General features: G+C 45.6%; 1 protein-coding gene across 1 annotated transcript in view; it reads left to right on the forward strand.

The window, feature by feature from the left end:
* LOC138246998 (polycystin-1-like) overlaps positions 1–22,242 on the forward strand; it is a 521,270-nt gene that overhangs the window by 192,860 nt on the left and 306,168 nt on the right. The window contains exons 17-19 of the mRNA XM_069201747.1: positions 1,474–1,626; positions 7,435–7,572; positions 17,463–17,745. Of these exons, the coding sequence (XP_069057848.1) occupies positions 1,474–1,626; positions 7,435–7,572; positions 17,463–17,745 (574 nt within the window). The remainder of the gene's footprint in view (positions 1–1,473; positions 1,627–7,434; positions 7,573–17,462; positions 17,746–22,242) is intronic.

The following is a 22,242-nucleotide window of genomic DNA, read 5'->3' on the forward strand; positions in this document are numbered from 1 at the left end:
GCTCTGTATGAAATACAAATACATGTACGGTTAGCAGGTCAAATACATCTGTTTATTTTAGTTATTAGAGTAATAACCAGTTAACTACACATACTAATTAGTCTTTATTGTTGCCGAACTCTTTTGGCAACCTTTGTAATTAAAGATAAAGAAAAATCTGTAAGGTTGTACACACTTGTGCCTTACAGTTTGCGTACAGCTCCTTAATGCCAGATCATAACTCACTGAGTAACATTACAAGGATTATTTATAATTTATGATCTGGAGGTAGCACAATCATCTCTGCAGCACAAGCAGTAACTCACAGAGCTTTGTAAGCTAATACACAACTGTGACCTGAATAGTACACGGTGTGCTTTGGAACAGACACATTACTCCCTGTGCTAATTCATAGTGAGTGAAGCCTGTGACAAGACTGCACACAGATGTCTCCAGGAAGTGTATGAAAACCCAGAGCTGCCTCACTGTTATACTCGCAAACTGCTGGGTCCATAAAGTACTCTGCAGCAGGCGCATTCGCCTGTAAGATATTTTTAATGCAGTCTATTTGTGACCAATCAAATAAGTCAGAACAGATTCACTAGTACATTTGTCATTGTTGCCAGTTTCTTGAGGCAGACTTTGTAAAAAGTACATTTGTAAGTTGACTGTCAGACACCGCACCTCAGGGCTCTGGCCCTGGTGACTCCACTCTGTTTCTGCTGATTCTGCTTTACCCCAAATGTATGGACTCCTAAAGTCATTGTTGTATGAGGAACTTACTGGCAGGAGTGATGGGAAGGTAAAGACAGAATGAGGGGAGAAAGGCGAGTGGAAAGAGATGACAAAGAGGTGCAGGGAAGCTGTGAAGAGAGAAGAGAGAAAACATGGAGTCGAGAAATGGACAGAGAGCGTGAGAAAAGGAAGGAGGGGAGAAATGGACGGAGAGCTATAGCGCACAAAGGAGAGGGTGGATTCATCGCTGGGAGGTGAAGAGGGATTGGAAGCTGGAGAGCGAGAGAGCTCAGGGGTAGGGTACTGTAGTTCGGACAGGGAAATGGAGGCAGAAGGGCTCACAGACGGCAGCTACTACCCAACGAGGCGAGAAAGGAACGAAAACCTCCATGTGAACAGGATGCATCTCTGGTATCGTCAGCTGCTCTGATTATGTTCCAATATGGGAGCTAATCCTTTTACTGCAGACATCCGAATTATGAGTTTAGTATTTAATACCAGCACATCAAACCTGCTGATAACTTCCGGAACATGCAGATTTTTTGTGCAGCAGGCACCAAAATCGGTATGTTATTCCTCAAAAACTTGTGATAGGCAAGAATTATCGCACGCCATAAATGTCGGACGCCACAGAGTTGATTTTTATCGGGTGCGGTAATTATTGCTTGCAACAATGCCCAACTTGTAACGAGGGTCATGTATTTTGCCAGACCCTTCCGTCCGCTAACATTAGTAACACCATTTCTGTGCGTCTTCCAGAATCCCTCTGACCCCTGCACCCACCGCAGTTTTCCGCTAATGTCTGACGCCAACATTACCATCCCGAGCACCACCTTGTGTGCGGATACGGCCTACCTATTCACCCTGACTGTGAGGAAGACGGGACGCAAGCCTGCATCGGCTACACAGACGGTAAGCACCCGCTTCTTCCTTCCGGCTGCAGGGGGATATGTCTGAACACTAGAGGCGAGCCTCTGCCTGGCCTGAGGTGCCCTGGGGTCCTAAGCAATATCCTCTCCATAGCAATAAACCATGTGTTTCAACTCTCACATAGGTACATACGGTTTAAACAAGGGTGATAAAAGGTACAATCCAAAATGTTCTAACTTTGTGACAAGAATTGTAGATTCCATTAAGGACAAGGAATTTTTTATTTTATGTCAGTATCGGAGGCTCCACTTATGCTGGTTTAAAGCTGATCAACACCCAAGGAAGAAACGTGCACAAATTGTTTAGAATAAAACATTTTGAACATGGAAACATTTGACCACTCGTTCACGTGAAGAATATCTTCTAACCTAGAACCCAAAGTAAAAGCTTTTGAAGCCATGGCTCCCCTGGTGGAATGTGCACCATAAACAGATACATCAATGCCTGCTTCAGACATAACCCAACTGACCCAATGGGCCAATGTTGCAGCTAACACTGGACAAAAAGGATTCTGAATCGCAATCAGGACCTAAAAGATCACTCCTATAACTTTAGGTATGTTCCTCATTCACCTCTAAACACTTTACCACACATAGCTTAATATTGTGTGGAAATGCAGGACAATCAACAGATGTAGACATCCATTTAGTCCTCCTAGAAATGAGAAAGGAAACTCCTGTAGGAGACAACAACTTTACCTGCCAAATCTAAAGCCCTCACATCAGAAACTCTGCGGCATGAAACATAATAACATGGTCAATTTCGCTGACCATCACAATAATAAATAGTTGTCAGGCCAGGCATTCAAGAAAGATAATACTACATTCACATCCCACAAGTGGGAGTAGCATGGATTTAGAAATGTGGTGAAATCCCACGGGGCAGAGGATAGGCCAAACGGGAGCATCAGATACTTGTACCATTTGTCCCTCCAGCAGAATTGCAGATACAGTCTGTGGTAAGGAGAAATGGGAACCTCTAAATAAGCGTCCTTGAGATTGAGACGGACCATCCAATATCTCTCCTGAAGGAGATCTCTCAAAAGGTGGATTCCTTCCATCTTGAAATGCAGTAAACCACAAAAGGATTGAAATTCCTGAGGTTGAGGACCAACCTCTCACTGTCTCCTTTCTTCTGCACTAGCAAGACATTGCTGCAGAAGCCATGAGGTTGTTGGGAGGTGAGGGCGGTAGCCCGTTTTGCTAACAGTACTTGAATTTTTCAGTCGATAAAAGACCTGTCTTGTTGGGAAAAAAGGAGAGGAGGATTTGGTTGAAAAGGAATAGCTGTTAACTCTATGGAATAACCTTGTACTGGGTATAACACCCAGACATCTGAGGAAATTTTGACCCAATTGTGAACAAAGTGCTTTAGCCTGCCCCCCAAAGGAAGAGAAGGGACAGAAAGGTTCATTACCTGCGGGGAAGTTGTCAATGGCTCTGTAACCTGTGTTGGAGCCACGGAAGCTGTGGTTATGTGCACCTCTTGCTCTGGAAGGGTAGAAATCTGACTGTGCTGGGTCATGTGCATATCCTCTGCCCCTTGGGCAAGCTCCTCTCGAAGGACCTTTTTTGATAACCCCGGCTGGTCGGCTGTCTTCGGAAAGAACCAGCCCTTCCAAAAAGTCAATTGAACATACGCTTGAGATATGATTGTGACTTATCCAAAGATGTGAAAGTAATCACAAATTTCGCAATGTCTTTCAAAAAGCTATCACCAAACAACTGCCCCTCGGCAGATGGCCTGTTGGGTCTATCTGGCAAGCACATCTGGGTGAATGGAGGCCCCTGTTTCTTTAGCTTGAAGGGCCAGTTCCATAATCTTAGCTAAAGGACCTGACACATCCAGGAGTTTATCTTGACATGACTGTAGGGCTCTGTCTATACCCTTCTTTGGGTCTTTGTTGTATTTTTTCAAGAAAGTCACTATGGTGGCATCAATGTCAGGGGTGACAGTGGTCTTATGAGATAGATCTGGCCGAGGGCATTCTGATTTTAATCTGGATTTTACCTCCTTCTCAAAGCTTTTCCTGATGTGCGATTGCATATACCAGTCAGAGGACCTGGGGTGAACAATCTCTGAGGGTTCAAAGCAAAGGGGAAAAGGGTGGAAAGGGAGGGGGAACTTTTGCGCTTCCTAGAGCATTTATGGGCTTTATGAGTTTCCTGTGAAGATGAGGAGGAATCTGAATCAGAATCTGATGTAGGGGAGGTGGAAAGAGGGATAGTCGACTTAGGGGCAGCAGCCACTGCATAAGTATGTTTGGTAAGGGTCGATTGGGACAGTTTGGCCAGAGTAACCTGATTGGGGCCATGGCTGGTCAGAAGAAGGGATAAAGGGAGGGATAGAGAGATCCCCAGAGGGGAGGGAGGGGTGAGTTAAAGGTTGCATGGATAAAGGTTGCAGAGCAGAAGAAAGCGCTTTGTCCACAGATTTCTGGACTGAGGAGTAAATGGCTTGTTCCATGAAGGGGTCATAACAATAGTCCTCATCCTCGTAAGGGCCATATTTCTCCAGGCCCTGCTCGTACGTCTCATAACCAGACATGAAAGTGGCAATCTACCACAAACAGTAGGTCCCAGAGGGAAGCAAGGGTCTACTAGATATACATCAGGGTAAACCAGGGAGGAAAGAGTTAAATACACAGAGTCCCAGATCCAATTATTGCAGCCCCAGCCTTCACTAGGCCTGGGACGTCGGTGGAAGTGGAAGCTGGAAGCAGACAGACTTACAAAATTCCAAAAATTATTATTAATCTGATCAGTCAGACAACTGACAGATTATAATATTATAAAATTGCCCCTTTCATCCAGAAAAAAGACTGCTTATCTGCGGAGGTGTGCCTGAGCAATAAACCCCCGTTATTGCAGCGCGGGGAGAGGCGTCTTCTAGCGTGCAGAGAGGTCAGCCGAGCGCATAGAGCACCGCGGCTGCCCCTCCCAGAAATAAGGGCACGTAACCCTATTACGCTATGCTGCGCAACTTCGCTCCCAGGAGGGGCGGGCCCAACGCGGCAAGGCAGCGCGAACTGCTGAGGGTGAAGGGGACCAGTGAACGCGGAAAGGCAGAGGCTTACAGGACTGGGGGAAGCCAGAAAACAAAGAGAGATTAAATTAACAGAAATTAAAAGAAAATGAAAAGAAATGTAGGCGCAGCACGCATCTTACCTTGAAGAAAAGGAACGTGACTGAAGGGGTCACTTGCTATGAGCAGCATGCCACAATGAGAAAAACCAAAGGAAAAGCAAGTATAAACACAATAATACCAAATTACTTTACTATAACAACCAAAAAACACATAGAGAGGCACTTATCTTGTCTGCGGAGCAGCAAAGAAAGAAGAAGTCAAGACGATGCCTCTCTATTTTGTATGCTGTACTGGATTACTATTTGGTGGGTTAAGATAGAGGCGTGGTTCAAAGCCTCTTGGTTTATAGTGTGTTTTCTGTTTTTACTGTTTTCTTATTGGCTGCTGTTTATGGAGTAGTGAAGATTGAGAAGCATAATCAAAGCCTCCGTCCTAACATAGAATCGCCTATTCAAACATGACGTTTGTTAGGTTATAGTTCTTCTCTAGGGCACACTATCACTGTCATGTCCGTCTGTTGGCGCTTGATGATTGGTGCATCCACAATGAAATTGCCCATGGAACAGTGTTTGCTGGCTATTGACAAAGGTCTCTGGAAATTAACATGTTTTCAGATTGTGTTTAAAATTTTGAAGGATTCCTATTTGTTTCAATGTTAAGTGCAGTGCATTCCATGATCTGGTGGCACGCAAAGTCAATGAGCGACCACCCCTTCTGGCATGTCTGTTGATAGGAACACATAGCTGGGCAATCTCATGAAGTGATTGAACAAGTAGATTGGCCCTTGAACCAAATGGCCTTCTGTACCATACATAATGTCTTGCCCTGAAAAATTTTCCGGCCCTGTTTCAGAGCAGGGCTCAACAGTAAGGGGGAAAATGTACTTTACAGTTGGCCAATATTTGTTTTGTTCACGCCCAAATATGAGCAGTTTGTAAAGTCTACACAGGATATCACCATAGCTAGATTTATTGTACCTTTCGGAAAAAAAGCTTGAGAAACCTTATTTAGAGTCTGGCAGAGGGGTACTCTGACACAAACATAACAGATATCCTGTCCGTCTTATTACATGTGAATTAGGATATATGCATTTGTGGGATGGTGAATACCGTCCGCCTCATTTCAAGTACATTAGGGTGTAATACACTTGTATTCAGGTGGACAAGATATCTGTCATGTTTGTCATGGAGAACCCGTCTGTCAAACTCTGCATCAGACCAAAACAGGCAGAGTTAGTAAAAGCTTGCAGTTACTGAAACACACTCATACACTCTTTCTTTGTGTTTCTCTCTCTACCTCACTACCACCCACCATGCTCAATGTTTTGGATTCAGGCACAGCAAAGACAGAGAATTGGGTGCAAACCTTGTCCGGGCTCTAAACACTAGACCGCTAACTATTTGATACACTCAGGTACTCGCTTCCTTGTTACTGGTATTCATCTGAGGCACAAGGGGTACAGACCATATTTAGGGCCATTCTGGCATGGAGTCTGTGCCTGGCAACAAAGTGTTAGTTGTTGTGGCTTTCTGCTTCGTACCAGAGTGCAACCGTTTACTGATCCCACATAATTGTTTTTTCCCTGCTTGTTCCAACATGTTAGGTTCTCATTCAGTTCCTCCCTTCCGGTGTGTTTTTTGTTGAGCTCATTACCCTCAGGTATCTGTCTTTCTCTACCCTCTTTACTTCCTGGCTCGTCTGATTTGTGGTGGCCTGCTGTTGTTTCCATCTTGTAACCTGGTCTGCCTGTGGCTCATCAGCAATATCCACTCCTGAAATTGGTGAGCCTAGAGCGATTTTATGCTTAAATAGTACTCTCCATCCTGTAACCGTACAATTACCACTGCTCTCTCAATCATACCACAGTTGGTTCAGTGACGTTTCATGCCTCCAAACATCTGGGTGGCCCTGTGCCGCTGCCATTCATCACAAGACTGAGATCCATTCTAAGGTTTCTCTCTCACTCACTTTCCCTGTTTTCTTGCGATTTCCAGGTGCGGGCCTGTTAATATCTTGCCCCACTGTGTAGGTGTACAGGTGCTCTTAGTGGGACTAATCAGCAGAAGCCCTTTGCTGATGGCATGTGAAAAGAAAGCTGTCTACCAGGAACAGGGATGTAAGAAAGTCACATCTGCCTTAACAGGCCAGGTGCTAAAAGTAATTAACTAGGCTTTCTAATCAGCTGAGGTTGAATGTGTAGCCTATGGCTCTGGCCCTTAGAAAATCCTCCACGTCTTGCCCAGGAATGGGGTTCACATTTGCACGCCGTCTTGGAATTGCCCAATGATTGAGACCGGAAAAGCATGGATTCCCTCCATCTTGCCCAAGGGTGAGGGTGCTAGGTGGAATCAAAAGGACACCCGGGCAGCATTGTGTCCTGGAGCTGTCTCTCCTATTGGTCGACTGCTAATGGGAAGAATCATGCAGCATCCTCACCTTGCTCAAATGTGGAGAGGTGGCACTCAGTATAGGGATTACATCAACACCTTCTGCCTTGCTCTGCATTGGGGTACTTTATTGAAGACCCACAGTGTAGCAGCTAACAATTGTCCCTCTGCCCTGCGTGCATTTGCAGATATGGCAGCAGGACAGCTGTGAACTGTTACGGCCTCCCTTCAACATCACAATCATTTCAATCTTCCTGCAGGTAGTGTTGGGCTTGTGTTTGTTCTGCTAGTAACTGTTTGTTCTGTTAATCTGTAGGTCTGGATCCAGCCTGGAGAGGTGCTACCTGTCACATTGGAATGCCGCTCCTGCAGTGCTCTTTCCAGTTATCAAGTCAGCAAAAGTGTCCATGTCACACTATCAGCTATGTGTGAGAACTGCCACAACACCACGCAGGTGAGACTCCCCATTCAGTTTACAATGTGACAAAACATTGTCTCATTTTTGTGGTCCGTGCTCAAAATTTGGTGTTATCAAATTGTTTAAATGCTGCAAGTAACTGAAGCATTCGGCAAAAGTTGTGTAGTTGGTAGCAACGTATTTATAAAACTACTAGTTAACGTCAAAAGTCAGATGGGCATTGGGGCCCTGTAAACCAGATTTGCCCAATCCATTCATTAAACCATCATGCAGCTCAATGTTTCTAAGATTTCTCTTGCCCTTCATGCTCACAGCCCAGCTACTGGAACCCCTCCTCTTATCCATTAGGATATTTTGGGCCTTCTACCAGGACTGATAACACCATGGCTTGCCCTATCTATGTGCCCTCACTTTTTCCCATACAGTGCAGACGCCTGACACTGTCCTCCTAGGGATTACATGAGGTTTGGAGCTACTGTGGCACTCCAAGGGCTTCAGGGTCATTTACATAAAATAATTTGTGCTTTGTGATGGCATTTTCCATCTTCCCATGGAGATTATAGGCTCTGGGCCCAGTACTGAGGAGTCACCCAAATTTATCCAACAAAGTAACTGCCGTTTATTGAAGCAACCAGGTTGCCTAAACGCATCTTGCTGTGGTGTCCTAGCTACTAGCACCATAGCAACTGGACACTGCAGATTATGGAATGTGGAATGAAGGGAGGTGTAAAGTTGGTGAGAACTGTCGGTGTAGGAGGCTGTCGCTGGTTTGCTCTTGATAATAAATACTAAGTTCAACTTAACTGCTTTGTTCGATTTCTTACAAATTGATGATGAGGATGATGCTTAACTGTCAGCAGTTGGAGGGCATATTAGCAGAAGGCACAGTTGCGATCCACTGAAAGCCTTCATGAGAGAGAGAGAGCAAACCAGCTGATCCAGTCTGGATGATCCAGACTGTCGAGGAAGTGACTGTGCTGGTGCATATCTGCAGTGTGTGAGGCCAGCGGATTTGGGGTGTTTCCGTCCATCAGAGTGTGAAAACTGACAGGAAGTGTTACGAGTGAGTACAGTTTTGGCATGTATGAAGTTAGCTCTGTATATACTATCAAAAGTGAGAGATAGTGTGCACAGGGTCAAAGGGTTCCCCTTCGAGGTTGATAATGGCAAAATTAGATAATACTAGTGCTCTATTTTGTGGTAGTGTGGTCGAGCAGTAGTCTTACCAGAGGGTAGTGTTAAGCATTTGTTGTAAACACACAAGCAATAAACGAGGAACACACATTGAAAGACTTAACTCCGGGCCAATAGTTTTTTATATAGAAAAATATATTTTCTTAATTTATTTTAGAACCACAAGATTCAAGATTTGAAGTAAATACATAAAATGCAAGGTACTCCACACAGGTAAGTAGGGAACTTTGAATTAAAGCAGTAGTACACACGGTATAGGTTAAAATGGCAATAAGCTATTTTAAAAGTGGACAATGCAAAAATCAACGGTTCCTGGGGGAGGGAAGTATGGTTAAGTTTCTCAGATAAGTAAAGCACTTACACAGTCAGTTTCCTGGGCATAGGCAGCCCACCGTTGGGGGTTCAAGGCAACCCCAAAGTCACCGCCCCAGCAACACAGGGCCGGTCAGGTGCAGAGGTCAGAGGAGGGCCCAAAACACATGGGTGCCAATGGAGAACAGAGGTGCTCCGGTTCCAGTCCGCTGGCAGGTAAGTACCGCGTCCTCGGGGAGCAGCCCAGTGGGGTTTTGTAGAGCACTGGGGGGGACACAAACAGGCACACAAAACACATCCTCAGCGGCACAGGTGTGGCTGGGTGCAGTGTACAAAGTTGGCGTCAAGTTTGCTATAGGAAGCAATAGAGGGACCCGGGGGTCACTTAGGCGATGCAGGCAGGGCACAGGGGGGCTTCTCGGGCTAGCCACCGACTGGACTAGGAAGAGGGCTGCCTGCTGGTCACTCCTGCACTGGAGGTTGGTTCCTCTCGGTCCTGGGGGCTGCGGGTGCAGTGCTTGGTCCAGGCGTCGGGTTCCTTGTTGCCAGGCAGTCGCGGTCAGGGGGAGCCTCTGGATCCTCTCTGCAGGCGTCGCTGTGGAGGTGAAGGGGTGTCGACTCAGGTTACTTACGTTGTTGCAGTCGCCTAGGTGTCCTCTCTGCAGTGTTGGTTCTCTGGCACTCGAGCCGGGGGCGTCAGGTGCAGAGTGAGAAGTCTCAAGCTTCCGGCGGGAAGGGAGAGTTCTTTGAAAGTTGTTTCTTTGTTGCAAAATTGTTGCTGTTGGTGAACAGTGCTGCTGTTCTTGGGAGTTTCTTGGTCCTTCTGTTCAGGGAAGTCCTCTGAGTCCTCAGAGGTCGCGGGTCCCTGTCGGATGCGTCGCTGTGCAGGTTCTTTGAGTCTGGAGACAGGCCGGTAGGGCTGGGGCCAAGTCAGTTGTCGTCTCTGCAGGGCTTTCAGGTTTTCAGGTCAGCAGTCCTTCTTCTTTGTGTAGGTTGCAGGAATCTGATTTTCTGGGTTCAGGGTCGCCCCTAAATACTAAATTTAGGGGTGTGTTTAGGTCTGGGAGGCAGTAGCCAATGGCTACTGTCCTGGAGGGTAGCTACACCCTCTTTGTGCCTCCTCCCTGAGGGGAGCGGGGCACATCCCTAATCCTATTGGGGGAATCCTCCAAACTCAAGATCGAGGATTTCTAAAGGCAGGGGTCACCTAAGCTCAGGACACCTTAGGGGCTGTCCTGACTGGTGGGTGACTCCTCCTTGTTTTTCTCACTATCCTCTCCTGCCTTGCTGCCAAAAGTGGGGGCAGTGGCCGGAGGGGCGGGCATCTCCACTAGCTGGGATGCCCTAGGGTGCTGTAACAAAAGGCATGAGCCTTTGAGGCTCACCGCCAGGTGTTACAGTTCCTGCAAGGGGAGGTGAGAAGTACCTCCACCCAGTACAGGCTTTGTTCCTGGCCACAGAGTGACAAAGGCACTCACCCCATGTGGCCAGAAACCGTCTCATTGTGGCAGGCTGGCAGAAACTGGTCAGCCTAGCACTAGGAGTCGGACTGGTATTCAGGGGGCATCTCTAAGATGCCCTCTGGGTGTATTTTACAATACATCCCAAACTGGCATCAGTGTGAATTTATTGTGCTGAGAAGTTTGATACTAATTTTCCCAGATTTCAGTGTAGCCATTATGGAACTGTGGAGTTTGTGTTTGACAAACTCCCAGACCATATACTCTTATGACTACCCTGCACTTACAATGTCTAAGGTTTTTGCTTAGACACTGTAGGGGCATAGTGTTCATGCACATATGCCCTCACCTGTGGTATAGTGCACCCTGCCTTAGGGCTGTAAGTCCTGCTAGAGGGGTGACTTACCCATGCCACAGGCAGTGTGAGGTGTGCATGGCACTCTGAGGGGAGTGCCATGTCGACTTAGTCATTTTCTCCTCACCAGCACACACAAGCTGTGAGGCAGTGTGCATGTGCTGAGTGAGGGGTCCCCAAGGTGACATGCTGCAGCCCTTAGAGACCTTCCCTGGCAACAGGGCCCTTGGTACCAGGGATACCATTTACAAGGGACTTATCTGTGTGCTTGGGCTGTGCCAATTTTGGGAACAAAGGTACAGTTTAGGGAAAGAACATTGGTGCTGGGGCCTGGTTAGCAGAGTCCCAGCACACTTTCAATCATAACGGGCATCAACCAAAGGCAAAAAGTCAGGGGGTAACAATGCCAAGTAAGGCATTTCCTTAAATAGCAGAACAGCGACGGGCAACTGACAGTATTGTTTGCACTTCTCCATGCGCCATAAGAGTCCTTGAGCTCTCCCCAGACTTGCTTGCGCCGCATCGAGCATGCTCATATGACACCTTTGTCATTTTACGTACGTACCGTGAGTACGTCGCAGCCATCTTTGTTTGGGCTAACTTCTTAACTGGTGACACGCACATCAATATTATTCATGTGCGTTAGCTGAGTTTAGTGGGCTAACTGCTTAACTGCTGACACGCACACCAATATTATTCATGTGCTTTAACTGAGTTTAATGGCACTCAGTGACATGCACACCTTTCTGTCATTTGAATCGCATGCACTTTTACACATTAGATCGACGGGTACGCGCACAAAACATGAAAGTGCTATAGATAGCACTTGTGGTACACAGTGATGCAAACACCTTAGAAACACTTTGTAACGCTTTAAATTCACCATCAATACATAGCGTATTTAGTGACAGTAATTGCACACTATATTAAGGTTGTTAAAAGTAGTGATCAATTATAATATTTTATTAGTGATTTAACAAATTTGGAAAATAGGCGCTAAGAACATGTGCGCACAATGTTGTGGTCTTACTCCCCCTGTGATATTTCTTCCTTGACCAGCGGAATGCTTACTAAATTGGTCAGATTGGAAAGAGTATTTCATAAATTGCTTATCAGCCTTGCAAGAAGAAATGATGAACAGTTCACACCTTCTAGGAAGAAGAAAATTTTATTTCATAGTCTCGGTCCTGGAGGATTATGTGTTTATAACTAAATTGAAAAGAAAGACAGACAAGTGGATGGTACAGATAGTAGCGGCTCGCTCCTATTTGAAAGAGTGGGGCGGGTGCGATGCCCACGGGAGCAGGGGAGAAGCGGGACAATTAATAACATAAAATAAAAAATAAATAAATAAAAAAAACGTACCTCCTCCGTTGTCGCCGCTCCTCTGTCCTCGTTGCTGGTGCTGCAGGCACAGACTCCGAGCCTGCCCTGCACCAATCCTGACGCTGCTCAAAGCGGCACCAGGATTGGCTGGGAGCCCCCAGCCAGGGCACTCCCAGGCCGACTGGGAGCCTGTGCAGGCTCTCTCCAGCCCGGCAGAGAGAGCCTACAGCGCATGTGTGTTTGGCCAGCCCGAGATGGCCGGCCAAACACACATGCGCTCTGAGGGGCTCCCCTCCGAGGCTGTCATCCCCTATACCCCGCCCCTTTCACCGCAAAGGAATAATAAATCTAGTATATTATTCCTTCGTGGTGAAAGTGTCACAGCTTCTGCTGCTGGCGGGGGAGCGATGCTCCTCCGCCCATATGGTGGAGCCGCCCCTGGGTACAGATACATTAAATTATGCATTAGAAGATTTAGATGCCTATTATCAACCTACTGTATGTGTGGCTATAGATAAATATACATTCTTCCAGAGGAAACAGATGGCTAATGAAACTGTAGAAGACTATGTAGCAGTGTTAAAGAAATTAGCAATCAACTGCAAATTTGGTATATTACACAATGATCTTATCAGAGATCAGTTAGCAATGCATTCAAACAATGCCATTACACAGGAGAAACTGGGTGTGCGGCAACTCACCATTAAATGAAGTTGTCGTAATAGTAAAGAAAACTGAAATGTCACAGAAATGTGCAAAGGTAGTTCTAAAAAAAAGAGCAGAGAACAGTCTGTATGCAAAATAAGTAATCTTAAATATGAAGAAAAAAGAGTGGATAGAAAGTTCGACAAATATTCTCTAAGGAAGAAAATGGCAAAACATAAACATTATCTAGAAGACAAAGAGCCGGTGTGTTTTAGGTGTGGTAACAAAGCACACTTCGCCACAGACAAAAATTCCCCAGCCATTAGAGCTAAATGTTCTCATTGTGGAATTATAGGACATTATGAGAACGTGTGTTAAAAAAATGAGAGACAAAAATATGGTAAAATGTATACTAAGCAAGAAGGGAAAGGAAAGTGATGAACATGATTAAATGACTGATGAAAGCATGTTAAGTATAGAAGAGGCTGACAAAGTATTAGATGTTAATATTAACTCTAAGAAAAAAACCTAAGTGTGATATATGCATTGACGGGTATGCATACAAATTGTTGCAGATTCTGGTTCCCCATAGACCATCATACAACATTCAGTGTGGGAAGAGGAATTGGCAGCTATATTAGGAAAACAATTGTACCATGCAGATATACATCCTGTCACGTTTGCAGGAGAAAATATTCTTATGGTAGGTTTCAGGGACGTGGAATTTGAGTTTAAGAAGGGAATAGCCAAAGGAAGAATATATCTCGCTGAGAAGGGACCCTCAATCCCTGAATGGATTCACCAGGGCATATTAGGTATTATATTAGACCCTAGCAGTAGAGACCAAGTAAAGTTAGTTAGTGGTTGCACATATTGGTTATGGGTCGCAACATAGATGAACATGATCACAAACTCAAGTTGGTGTTGAAGAAGCTAGCTGATATGGGGTTGACAGCTGAACTAAAGAAATGCAAGTTTGCTATGAATTCAGTAACTTATCTTAGCCATGAAGTAGGAATTGAGGGCATTACACCTAAGAAAGACATTATTAAAGCAATTAGCAATTTGCCTCCGCCAACATGGAAGGATGAAGTGAGATCCTTTTTGGGACTTACTGACTTTTATGCTAAATTTGTGCGAATTTCCCCATGAAAACACATAGATTGAGACAATTATTAAAAGTAAGGCAAGAATTTAATTGGGAGGCGCAATTGAAAACAGACTTTGAGAATATTATACAGGACATTGCAGGCCCAGTCCTTTGGGGGGATTTAAAATTGGGGCTCACAGCATTGTCACCACAGATGCTAGTGTAAAAGGCCTTGGGGCAGTACTTACCCCAAACATCTGAGTATGGAGGTGAATGTACTCTAGCTTATGCCTCCCGTTCATTATCACCAGCAGAGGATAATTTTTTTATAATTGATAAAGAGATGTTAGCAGCTATGTGGGCCATGGTAATAATGTAGGCGGTACATATGGGGGTCAAGATTAACACTAAGAACAGACCGCGTGCCACTGGTGAAAGTATTTACTTCGGATGGGAATTTTTAAACAACACCACGGATAGCAAGAATGACCTTAAAATTGTTAGATTATAAGTATGATGTGGAATATTTACCGGGGAAGATGAACAAAGTTTCAGATTATTTAAGTCTATCCCCTTTACCTGTAGAGGAACAAATTCTAAATGAATGGGATGATTAGAGTGCGGCAATTGTTAATGATGACTATAGTGCTATATTGGAAGAAGAATGGAGATCAGAATACCAAAAAGATGAGACCATGAGATTCATCAAACAGCTCATAATTGAGGGTTGGGAAAGGAAAGATAAACTACAAAATGAGTGCAAAAAGTATTGGGAAATTAAAGGCGAGTTATCCTTAAATGAATCAGGGTACATTTTCAGAGGGTACAGGATACTACCTCCTGAAGGGTTAAGATCTAGACTTTTGGGAATAAATCATGAGGGGCATCTCGGAAACGTAAAGTTGAAGAAAAGAGTGAAATCAATGTATTGGTGGCCCAGTATTGATACTGAAATAGAAAGATCAGTGAAGAATTGTGCTGTTTGTGTTAATGTTGACAAGACTCACACTGTGTTCAGACCCCCTTAGGAGAATGGAAATTTCCATAACATCCGTGGGAAGAAATGCGCATAGACATATTAGGACCTCTTTTGAATGAAGGGGGAATATCTAAACACATAATTGTAGCCATGGACAACTACTCTAAGTGGCCTGAGATACCAGTAACGGAGACAACTGAGGTGAAGGAGATGATTGCATTTCTATAATCCTATTTTTAAAAGAAGGTATTCACAAGTATGTGTTGAGTGACAAAGGCCCACAATTTATATAGGAGAAATTTGGGAAGTAGGAATGGGATAATAAGTAAAAGAACCCCAGTTTACCATCCAGCTGGAAATGGAATAGTAGAATGGTTTAACAAAGTAATAATGGGTAGTATTCAAGCTGCCATCTGTGCGGGTAAGGATTGGGAGAAGGAACTGAACAGTACTATGTGTACATATAGAATTACTACCACAGGAATTGGATACAGTCCATTTAAAATTTTAAGGGGAAGAGAACCTTTCACTAAAGACAATCTAGTTTAGAAGGATCAAACGATTTGCAGTAAATGGTCACCTTCTGTGGGTGAAGGGAACATGCTGAAAATACAAGAATTGTATAAACTGTATTATGATAAGAAACATGGTGTTAAAGAAGTACATATGCTTCTAGGTGACTGTGTAAGAGTTAGGATAGGTCATAAGATGAGAAAAGGTAGCAGTAAGTTTTCTGAACCACTACAAGTGGGGGAAGTTTATAACAAGTCGGCCTTCTTAAGTGATGGACACACATGGCATTTTAACAGAATGTTCAGCTGTAATAAAATCCTGAATTGGGAATTCAATAATAAAAAGGATACACATACACAAGACACGGAATGGATGTGGGATTATATAACTGACATGAGAACACAGCATACCAGTACATCAGATTCAAGTGCAGTGATATCAAGCAATCAAGATAATGCTTCCGGAAACACATTGCAGATTGCAATTGAGTCAGGAAGAATCTCGCAAACGACAACATACGGGGGAAGGAAAGTAATGCTATCAAGGAAATGTAATGATTTTGTGATGTGAAGTTAACTATATGGTGTATGAGTAGATAGTATTCTGTATATAGGAAAAGTGTAGTAGGGTTGCTTTTAGCAGTTGGGAGGATATTTATTTAGATATTTTTATGCAATCCTAACTATTGTTTAGTCACATGTTTTGTTGTCACTTTTATTAGGATGAAGTTCTTTGTAGTAACTTCCAGTGGAAGGACGTAGTCACGTTGTTAGTTTGGAATGTTATTAGGGAAGGGAGATGTGGTGTCCTAACTACTAGCACCATAGTAACTGTACACCGCAGATTCTGGAATGTGGAATGAAGGGAAGTGAACAGTTGGAGAGAACATTGGTGTAGGAGGCTGTCGCAGGTTTGCTCTCCATAATAAATGCTAAGTTCAATGTACCTGCTTCGCTGGATTTCTTACACTTGCCAAACTGACAACCAGCGTTCCACATAATTAGTAATTACTAGTACAGTTTCAGAATGTGGAATGCTGAAACGAAGGAAGCGAGAAATTTAGGGGCATATTTATACTTGTTTTGAGCCGAATTTGCATAATTTGTTTACGCAAATTCGGTGCAAAACTAACTCCATATTTATACTTTGGCGCTAAACCCGTCTAGCACCAAAGTTATGGAGTTAAAGTCATTTCTTGGATGTGGAAACCTACCTTATGTCATTGAGATGCAAGGCAGGCGTTCACATGCAAAAAATGACTCTATGGCCCTAGAGCCATATTTATCCCCCGTGCTAAAATCATGCACGGGGGAGGAGGGATCAAATAATGGTGCAAAGCTTGCTTTGCACCATTATTTAACGCCTGGGTCAGGGCAGGCGTTAGGGGACCTGTGGGCATGTTTCCATGGTCAGAGACCATGGAAACATGCCCACAGGTGCCCTTCCCTGGCCCCAAGGACACCCCCACCCACCCCCATCCACACCAGAGGGACACCACAGGGGACCCATCCCAGGTAGGTCCCGGTAAGTATATATATATTTTTTCCTTCTTGTGGGCCCTAATCTGGGGCATGCTGCATGGCACTGGCCCCAATGGCCATGCCCACGGAACATTTGTCCCCTGGGCCAGGCCATTGGGGTGGTGGGCATGACTCCTGTCTTTACTAAGACAGGAGCCATGTCCATGGGGGTTGTGCACCAGGAAATGGCGTTATTCTGCTAGAGGCAATTTTTTAGCCTCTAAACAGTGTAGCGCCATTATTCGGCGCACAACCTCCGGTTCCCCCTACGCCTCTCCCACCCGGTTAGCGTAACTTACAATGATGCTAACCCTGCATTACCGCCGGCTAGTGCCATTCCTTAAATATGGCACCCAGCCGGCATCCAGGAATGGCGCTATACTTTTACACGCAAAACTGCGCTAACACAGTTTTGCGTGTAAAAGTATAAATCAGGGCCTTAATGTGGACAACACTACAGTTTCATCCATTTCGACATCTCCACGCATTGCTGATGGTGCATGACATCCTGTGCTTTCTCTGACACTCACAGTATAAGTGGACAGCAAAGAGCTCCCATGGACAACTTTTGAACCTGGATAATGCCACCACATCGACCGGTGATGCTAATCGAGATCTGGTGATCCGACAGGGTGTCCTTCAAGATGGCATAAACTACACCTTCACTGTGACTGCGTTTCAGCCCGACAGCCACATCTGGGGAGGATCCAGTATCACTCTGACTCCAAATAACCCCCCTACTGGGGGCAGCTGCTGTTTTCATCCTGAGAAGGATATTTTCCTGCTGGAGACAATGGTGTCCTACAACTGCTCAGGTAATGACCTGGCATAATTCTTTCTCAGCATCAATCTGTTTCACCCTTTCACCTCATGATTTACCATAACACTCTCTCTGTGCCTCTCTTATGATCTTCATAACTTGTTCCCAGAACCATCTCCTTTCTCTATCTCCTACCCTCCTTTGCCTACAGGTCAAGAGATGTCACTGCTCTATTTTATTTTTGAAGATCTTTTTATTGCAATTTTACAGAAACAAATAACATAACACCCCCGCCCCAACTGCAGAAGGCATGTGAGCAGTATACATCCACCAAATTACAATACATCCCAACAGTGTTAAACTGGTCAACATTTCTCCATGAATTATTTGGGATCTTTCTACCATCCCTTGGGTCTTTGGGCTGCATCTGTGGCCAGAGTCTGACTCACTACTACTGTTCTCTTTATTCCCCAGAACTCTACCTGTCTCCTTCCTTTCTTGCATCCGGAGGCCCCATATCCTTTCAAATTTATGTGGGCATCCTCTTGCATTGTACACTAACCTCTCCGCCTTCGTGCACCAGTCCATCCCCTCTTCCAATCCTGTCTGATTACTAATGCCCTCACCTTCTCCTCCCCCGTCCCCCCAGTGTTTAAGGAGATCTCTGCTTGCCACCATCAAGGCAAGATTGTTGAAAAGCAGCATGTACCAATCCCCCCAGGTGCTTTTGGAGATCAGCTGGGGCATGAACTGCATCCCTTAACCCAACATCTCAGACATTCTGTTACTATCTGCTCCCAGTAGGTCCTGACCGTCGGACATTCACACAGTGTGTGAATAAGGGTGCCCCTCATCTGGCATCCACCGAGACAGTTCTCATCAGTAGCCGTACCTGTGTGGAATGGGATGTGTAGTATGCTCTATTAAATATTTTGACCTGGATCAAACAGAATCTTGCCCTGATGGCATTCTCACCACGTATCTACATGCCAGTCCTCAGTCATCGTCTTTATGTCTACCCAGGTCCCATTCCCAGTTCTTCCTAAGTGAATCAAACCATGGAGACTAATAATCAGCAGGTTAGCATAGATTTGGGACACCACATGACTCGTCAGGGAGGCACCCATCACTCTGCACTCTAGTGTAGTTTCCTTCTCTCTATTCTTCTGGAGGGCCTCACATTTCCCCAGGATTTGCTCCATCTGCTGATATCTCAAGACCTGACTTCCTGTCAGCTCATACTCAGTAACTCAGCAAACGAAATCACTGCATTCTCCTTCCATATGTCTTAGAGTTACCCAGCAGATCCCACTTCCTATGATCCTCCACACAGAGGGATCTCCATTGTCAATCTGTCCTGCTACCCCAGCTTCTGCATCACACTTCTCCATATTGTGGCTACTGTCCTCGTGGGGTACAGAAGGGTGCAACCCTCACCCTTTGAAGAGTCATTGTGGGTAGCACTCTTTGGCCATAGCTGCTTGATCTGCCCTCAGGGACAGCTCTTCCTGGGCCGAGAACGCCCAGTCGTTTACAACTAGCAGCTGTGTAGCCGAATAGTACAGTCAAAGGTTCGGAAGGGCAATACCCCTGTCTGACGAACATCGATTCATATCTGGCAGGGCACTCCTGGGCACCCCAATATCCCACTCCTGGGCACCCCAATATCCCACAACAACACCCTTGTAGCCCCATCCACAGTCTGGAAGAATTTATATGGGTTCTGGAAGGGGGTATTTTGCAATATATGTCACAATTTGGGCAGATAGATCATTTTATAAAGGGCCACCGGAACCCAGCAAAGATATTAGAAGTTTCCTCCATCTCTGCGGTAAGCCTCAAGAACCTTTGGCAGGTTTTCTTTAAGGAATGTCTCTCAATCCAGAGTCCCAAAGATACCAAGGTAGGGAAAATCTTGAGTAGCCCACTGAAAGGGGTAGACCCGATTCTGGTCCGGGCTGCTCTTCCCTATGGGGAGCGCCACTGAATTGTGCCAGTTAATTTGGATCCCTGCATAGGCTCCAAAGATGTCTAGTATACACAGGATTCTTGGTATGGATTGCATAGGATCCGCCAAATATATAAGGATGTCATCGGCATAAAGTGAGATGACATCCTCCCACTCCCTGCCCACTCCCTGCCCATTCAAAGACCACGTATCTGTGCATCCGTACAGATGAAGGCCACCAGTGGTTCCAGTGATACTGCAAACAATAAGGGCAACCTTGCCTGGTGCCCTTAGAGAGCCTGAATCTGTCGGAGAGTACCCCATTGACTTAGACTCTCGATACTGGGTCCATGTGCAACAGTCTCAACGAGGACAGAAAATACAGCCCAAAGCCATCTGGCCGAGCACAGCCATCACATATGGCCATTCCAGTGAATCAAAGGCCTTTTTGGCATCTGATGCCAGAAGGATCCCTGGCTTGGCAAGCCCAGCACACTGCGCCAAGCAACCCATCAGCTTCCTCAGATTGTGCCTTCTGGCCAAACTACCCATCTCCCTGGCCTTGGTAAGCATATTAAACACCGGTTTCACTGTTTTGGATTTTACGCATTTGAAGAATTCTAGCAGAAAGCCTGGAGTCTTGCCTCTATGTAATTGTGATATTCCCTCAGCCAGGCCCCCTTTATGATCTCCTTTTCCAGCAGGTCCCTGTATAAAAGACCCAGCCAGGGCCCACCATGGTTGTATATTCCTGCCTCACCACCTCTATTCTATTGGCCAGTTCTCAAGATGAAGTGGCAACATAATCTCCCTCCCACTGTATTAGCTGCTCCTCAAGCTTCCTACATTCCGTATCTGTCATTCACCTCTTTCTCCCTATTTGTACTATTATCTGTCCTCTATACTGTTTTGTATGCCTAGTTCTGCCTCAGATTGGATGAATGACTTGTTCGCCTCAAAATAGTGGCTGTGCCTATCAATTGTCTAGTATCTCTGTCCATCAGTTCCCTGGTGTCAAATCTCCACATCCATTTCAGCCCGGTATGCCCTTTTGAATCATCGTAGTCAAAGGCAAGTGGTCTGATATCCCTCGGAGGAGAAACTCTGTGTGGGTGAATCTACCCAACTAATGTCTAATGACCAGCAGGTAGTCAAGGTGCCCATGGATTTGGCTGCATAAGGCCGGAGCTGGCTGTCCTGGGTTTGTCTCCCCCACAGGTCCACCAACCCCATGGCTTCCACAAAGATGGTCAGTGGCTTGTCTGCCCTAGGCCTCTCTGCCATTCTCGTGACCCTGTCAAGGTTTCCCAGAAGCGTTAGATTGAGGTCACTCACAATAATTGTCAGTACTTCTGGGGCACCTGCTATCCATGACCTCAGTTCTTTCAGGCCCTCAAACTGTAGGTCCGGGGAAGAGTACCACAAACCCACCACTAAGTCCTCACCATAGCAATATCTGTGTATTGCAGCCTGGCACTCATTCTCACTGATCCACATCTTGGGGACCTCTAGCAGGAGTGATCTATGGACCAGGGCTCCCACCACTCGAGATCCCTTAGAAAATCCTGCATGTGTCAACAATACATATCTACCCTGGCCTAGGAACTTACACTTGTTGCCCAGTAAGTGGGTCTCAGGCAACAAACCTATATCAAGGTTGTGTCCAATCAGGTATTTCCATACCACACCTCTCTTGAGCTTATCACTCAGGACATTACCATTCCAGGAAAGGATCTTCAGGGTCAGGCCTCGACCCAGGCCCACATGTGTTGTAATCCCTATGTATTGTCTAACTGATGGCACATATTTCCAGTCCCACCCTACTAGTGACCTACGCTGTAGCCCACATGCCCTCAAACTACCTCAAATCCACAGAATTCCCTCTGCCAATCACCCCTTCAGTTTCCGCTTGATCCCTCATTGGGACTGCGTTCGACAGATGACGTGGCTTGCGCTTGGACCTAGGTTTTTGCCAGTTTTCTCGCCCTGGGTCTCCTGATGTCCGGCAGTGCATAGCCCTTGCCTTCTAGCCACGCCTTAGCTGCTGTAGTGGAAGTGGAAGTGGTCTTAGTCCACCGCTCTCAGTCTGGCTGGGAAGAGAAGCACATATTTTAGATTCAGCAACTGTAAATGCTGTTTCACAGCCACAAACGTTTCCCTCTGCCTCTGAACCTCTTGAGTATAGTCAGGGTAGATATTTACCATCCCCCCATCTACATGAAATGGACCATTGCTCTTGGGGATGTCCCTGGCCTTGAGGGACCACTTGCCTTTTAACCGTGAATAGCTTGGAGGCCTTACCTTCCATGACCACTTTCAGTATCCAGTCCTCTATGTAGAGTTCTGCACTGGGCCCTCTAGCCATTCCAGGAGGCCCACCACACAACGTTATTGCATCGAGAACGGCCTTCCGCAACCTCCACTCTCTCCTGCAGCTGTGTCACTGTCTGTCACAAGGGGCAGATTTGTTTTTCATGTTCTTTAGTTGGGGGCCATAAGAGTGCCATGGCAGACTCTGTCACTCCCACCTTATCTGCCAATTTTCTATGGTCTGCCTGAAGAAGTCCCAGGTCCAAGGCCACTGCATCAGTTTTACCTTCCAAC

The sequence above is a fragment of the Pleurodeles waltl genome, chromosome 7, assembly GCF_031143425.1.
Source record: "Pleurodeles waltl isolate 20211129_DDA chromosome 7, aPleWal1.hap1.20221129, whole genome shotgun sequence".
Taxonomy (NCBI): Eukaryota; Metazoa; Chordata; class Amphibia; order Caudata; family Salamandridae; genus Pleurodeles; species Pleurodeles waltl.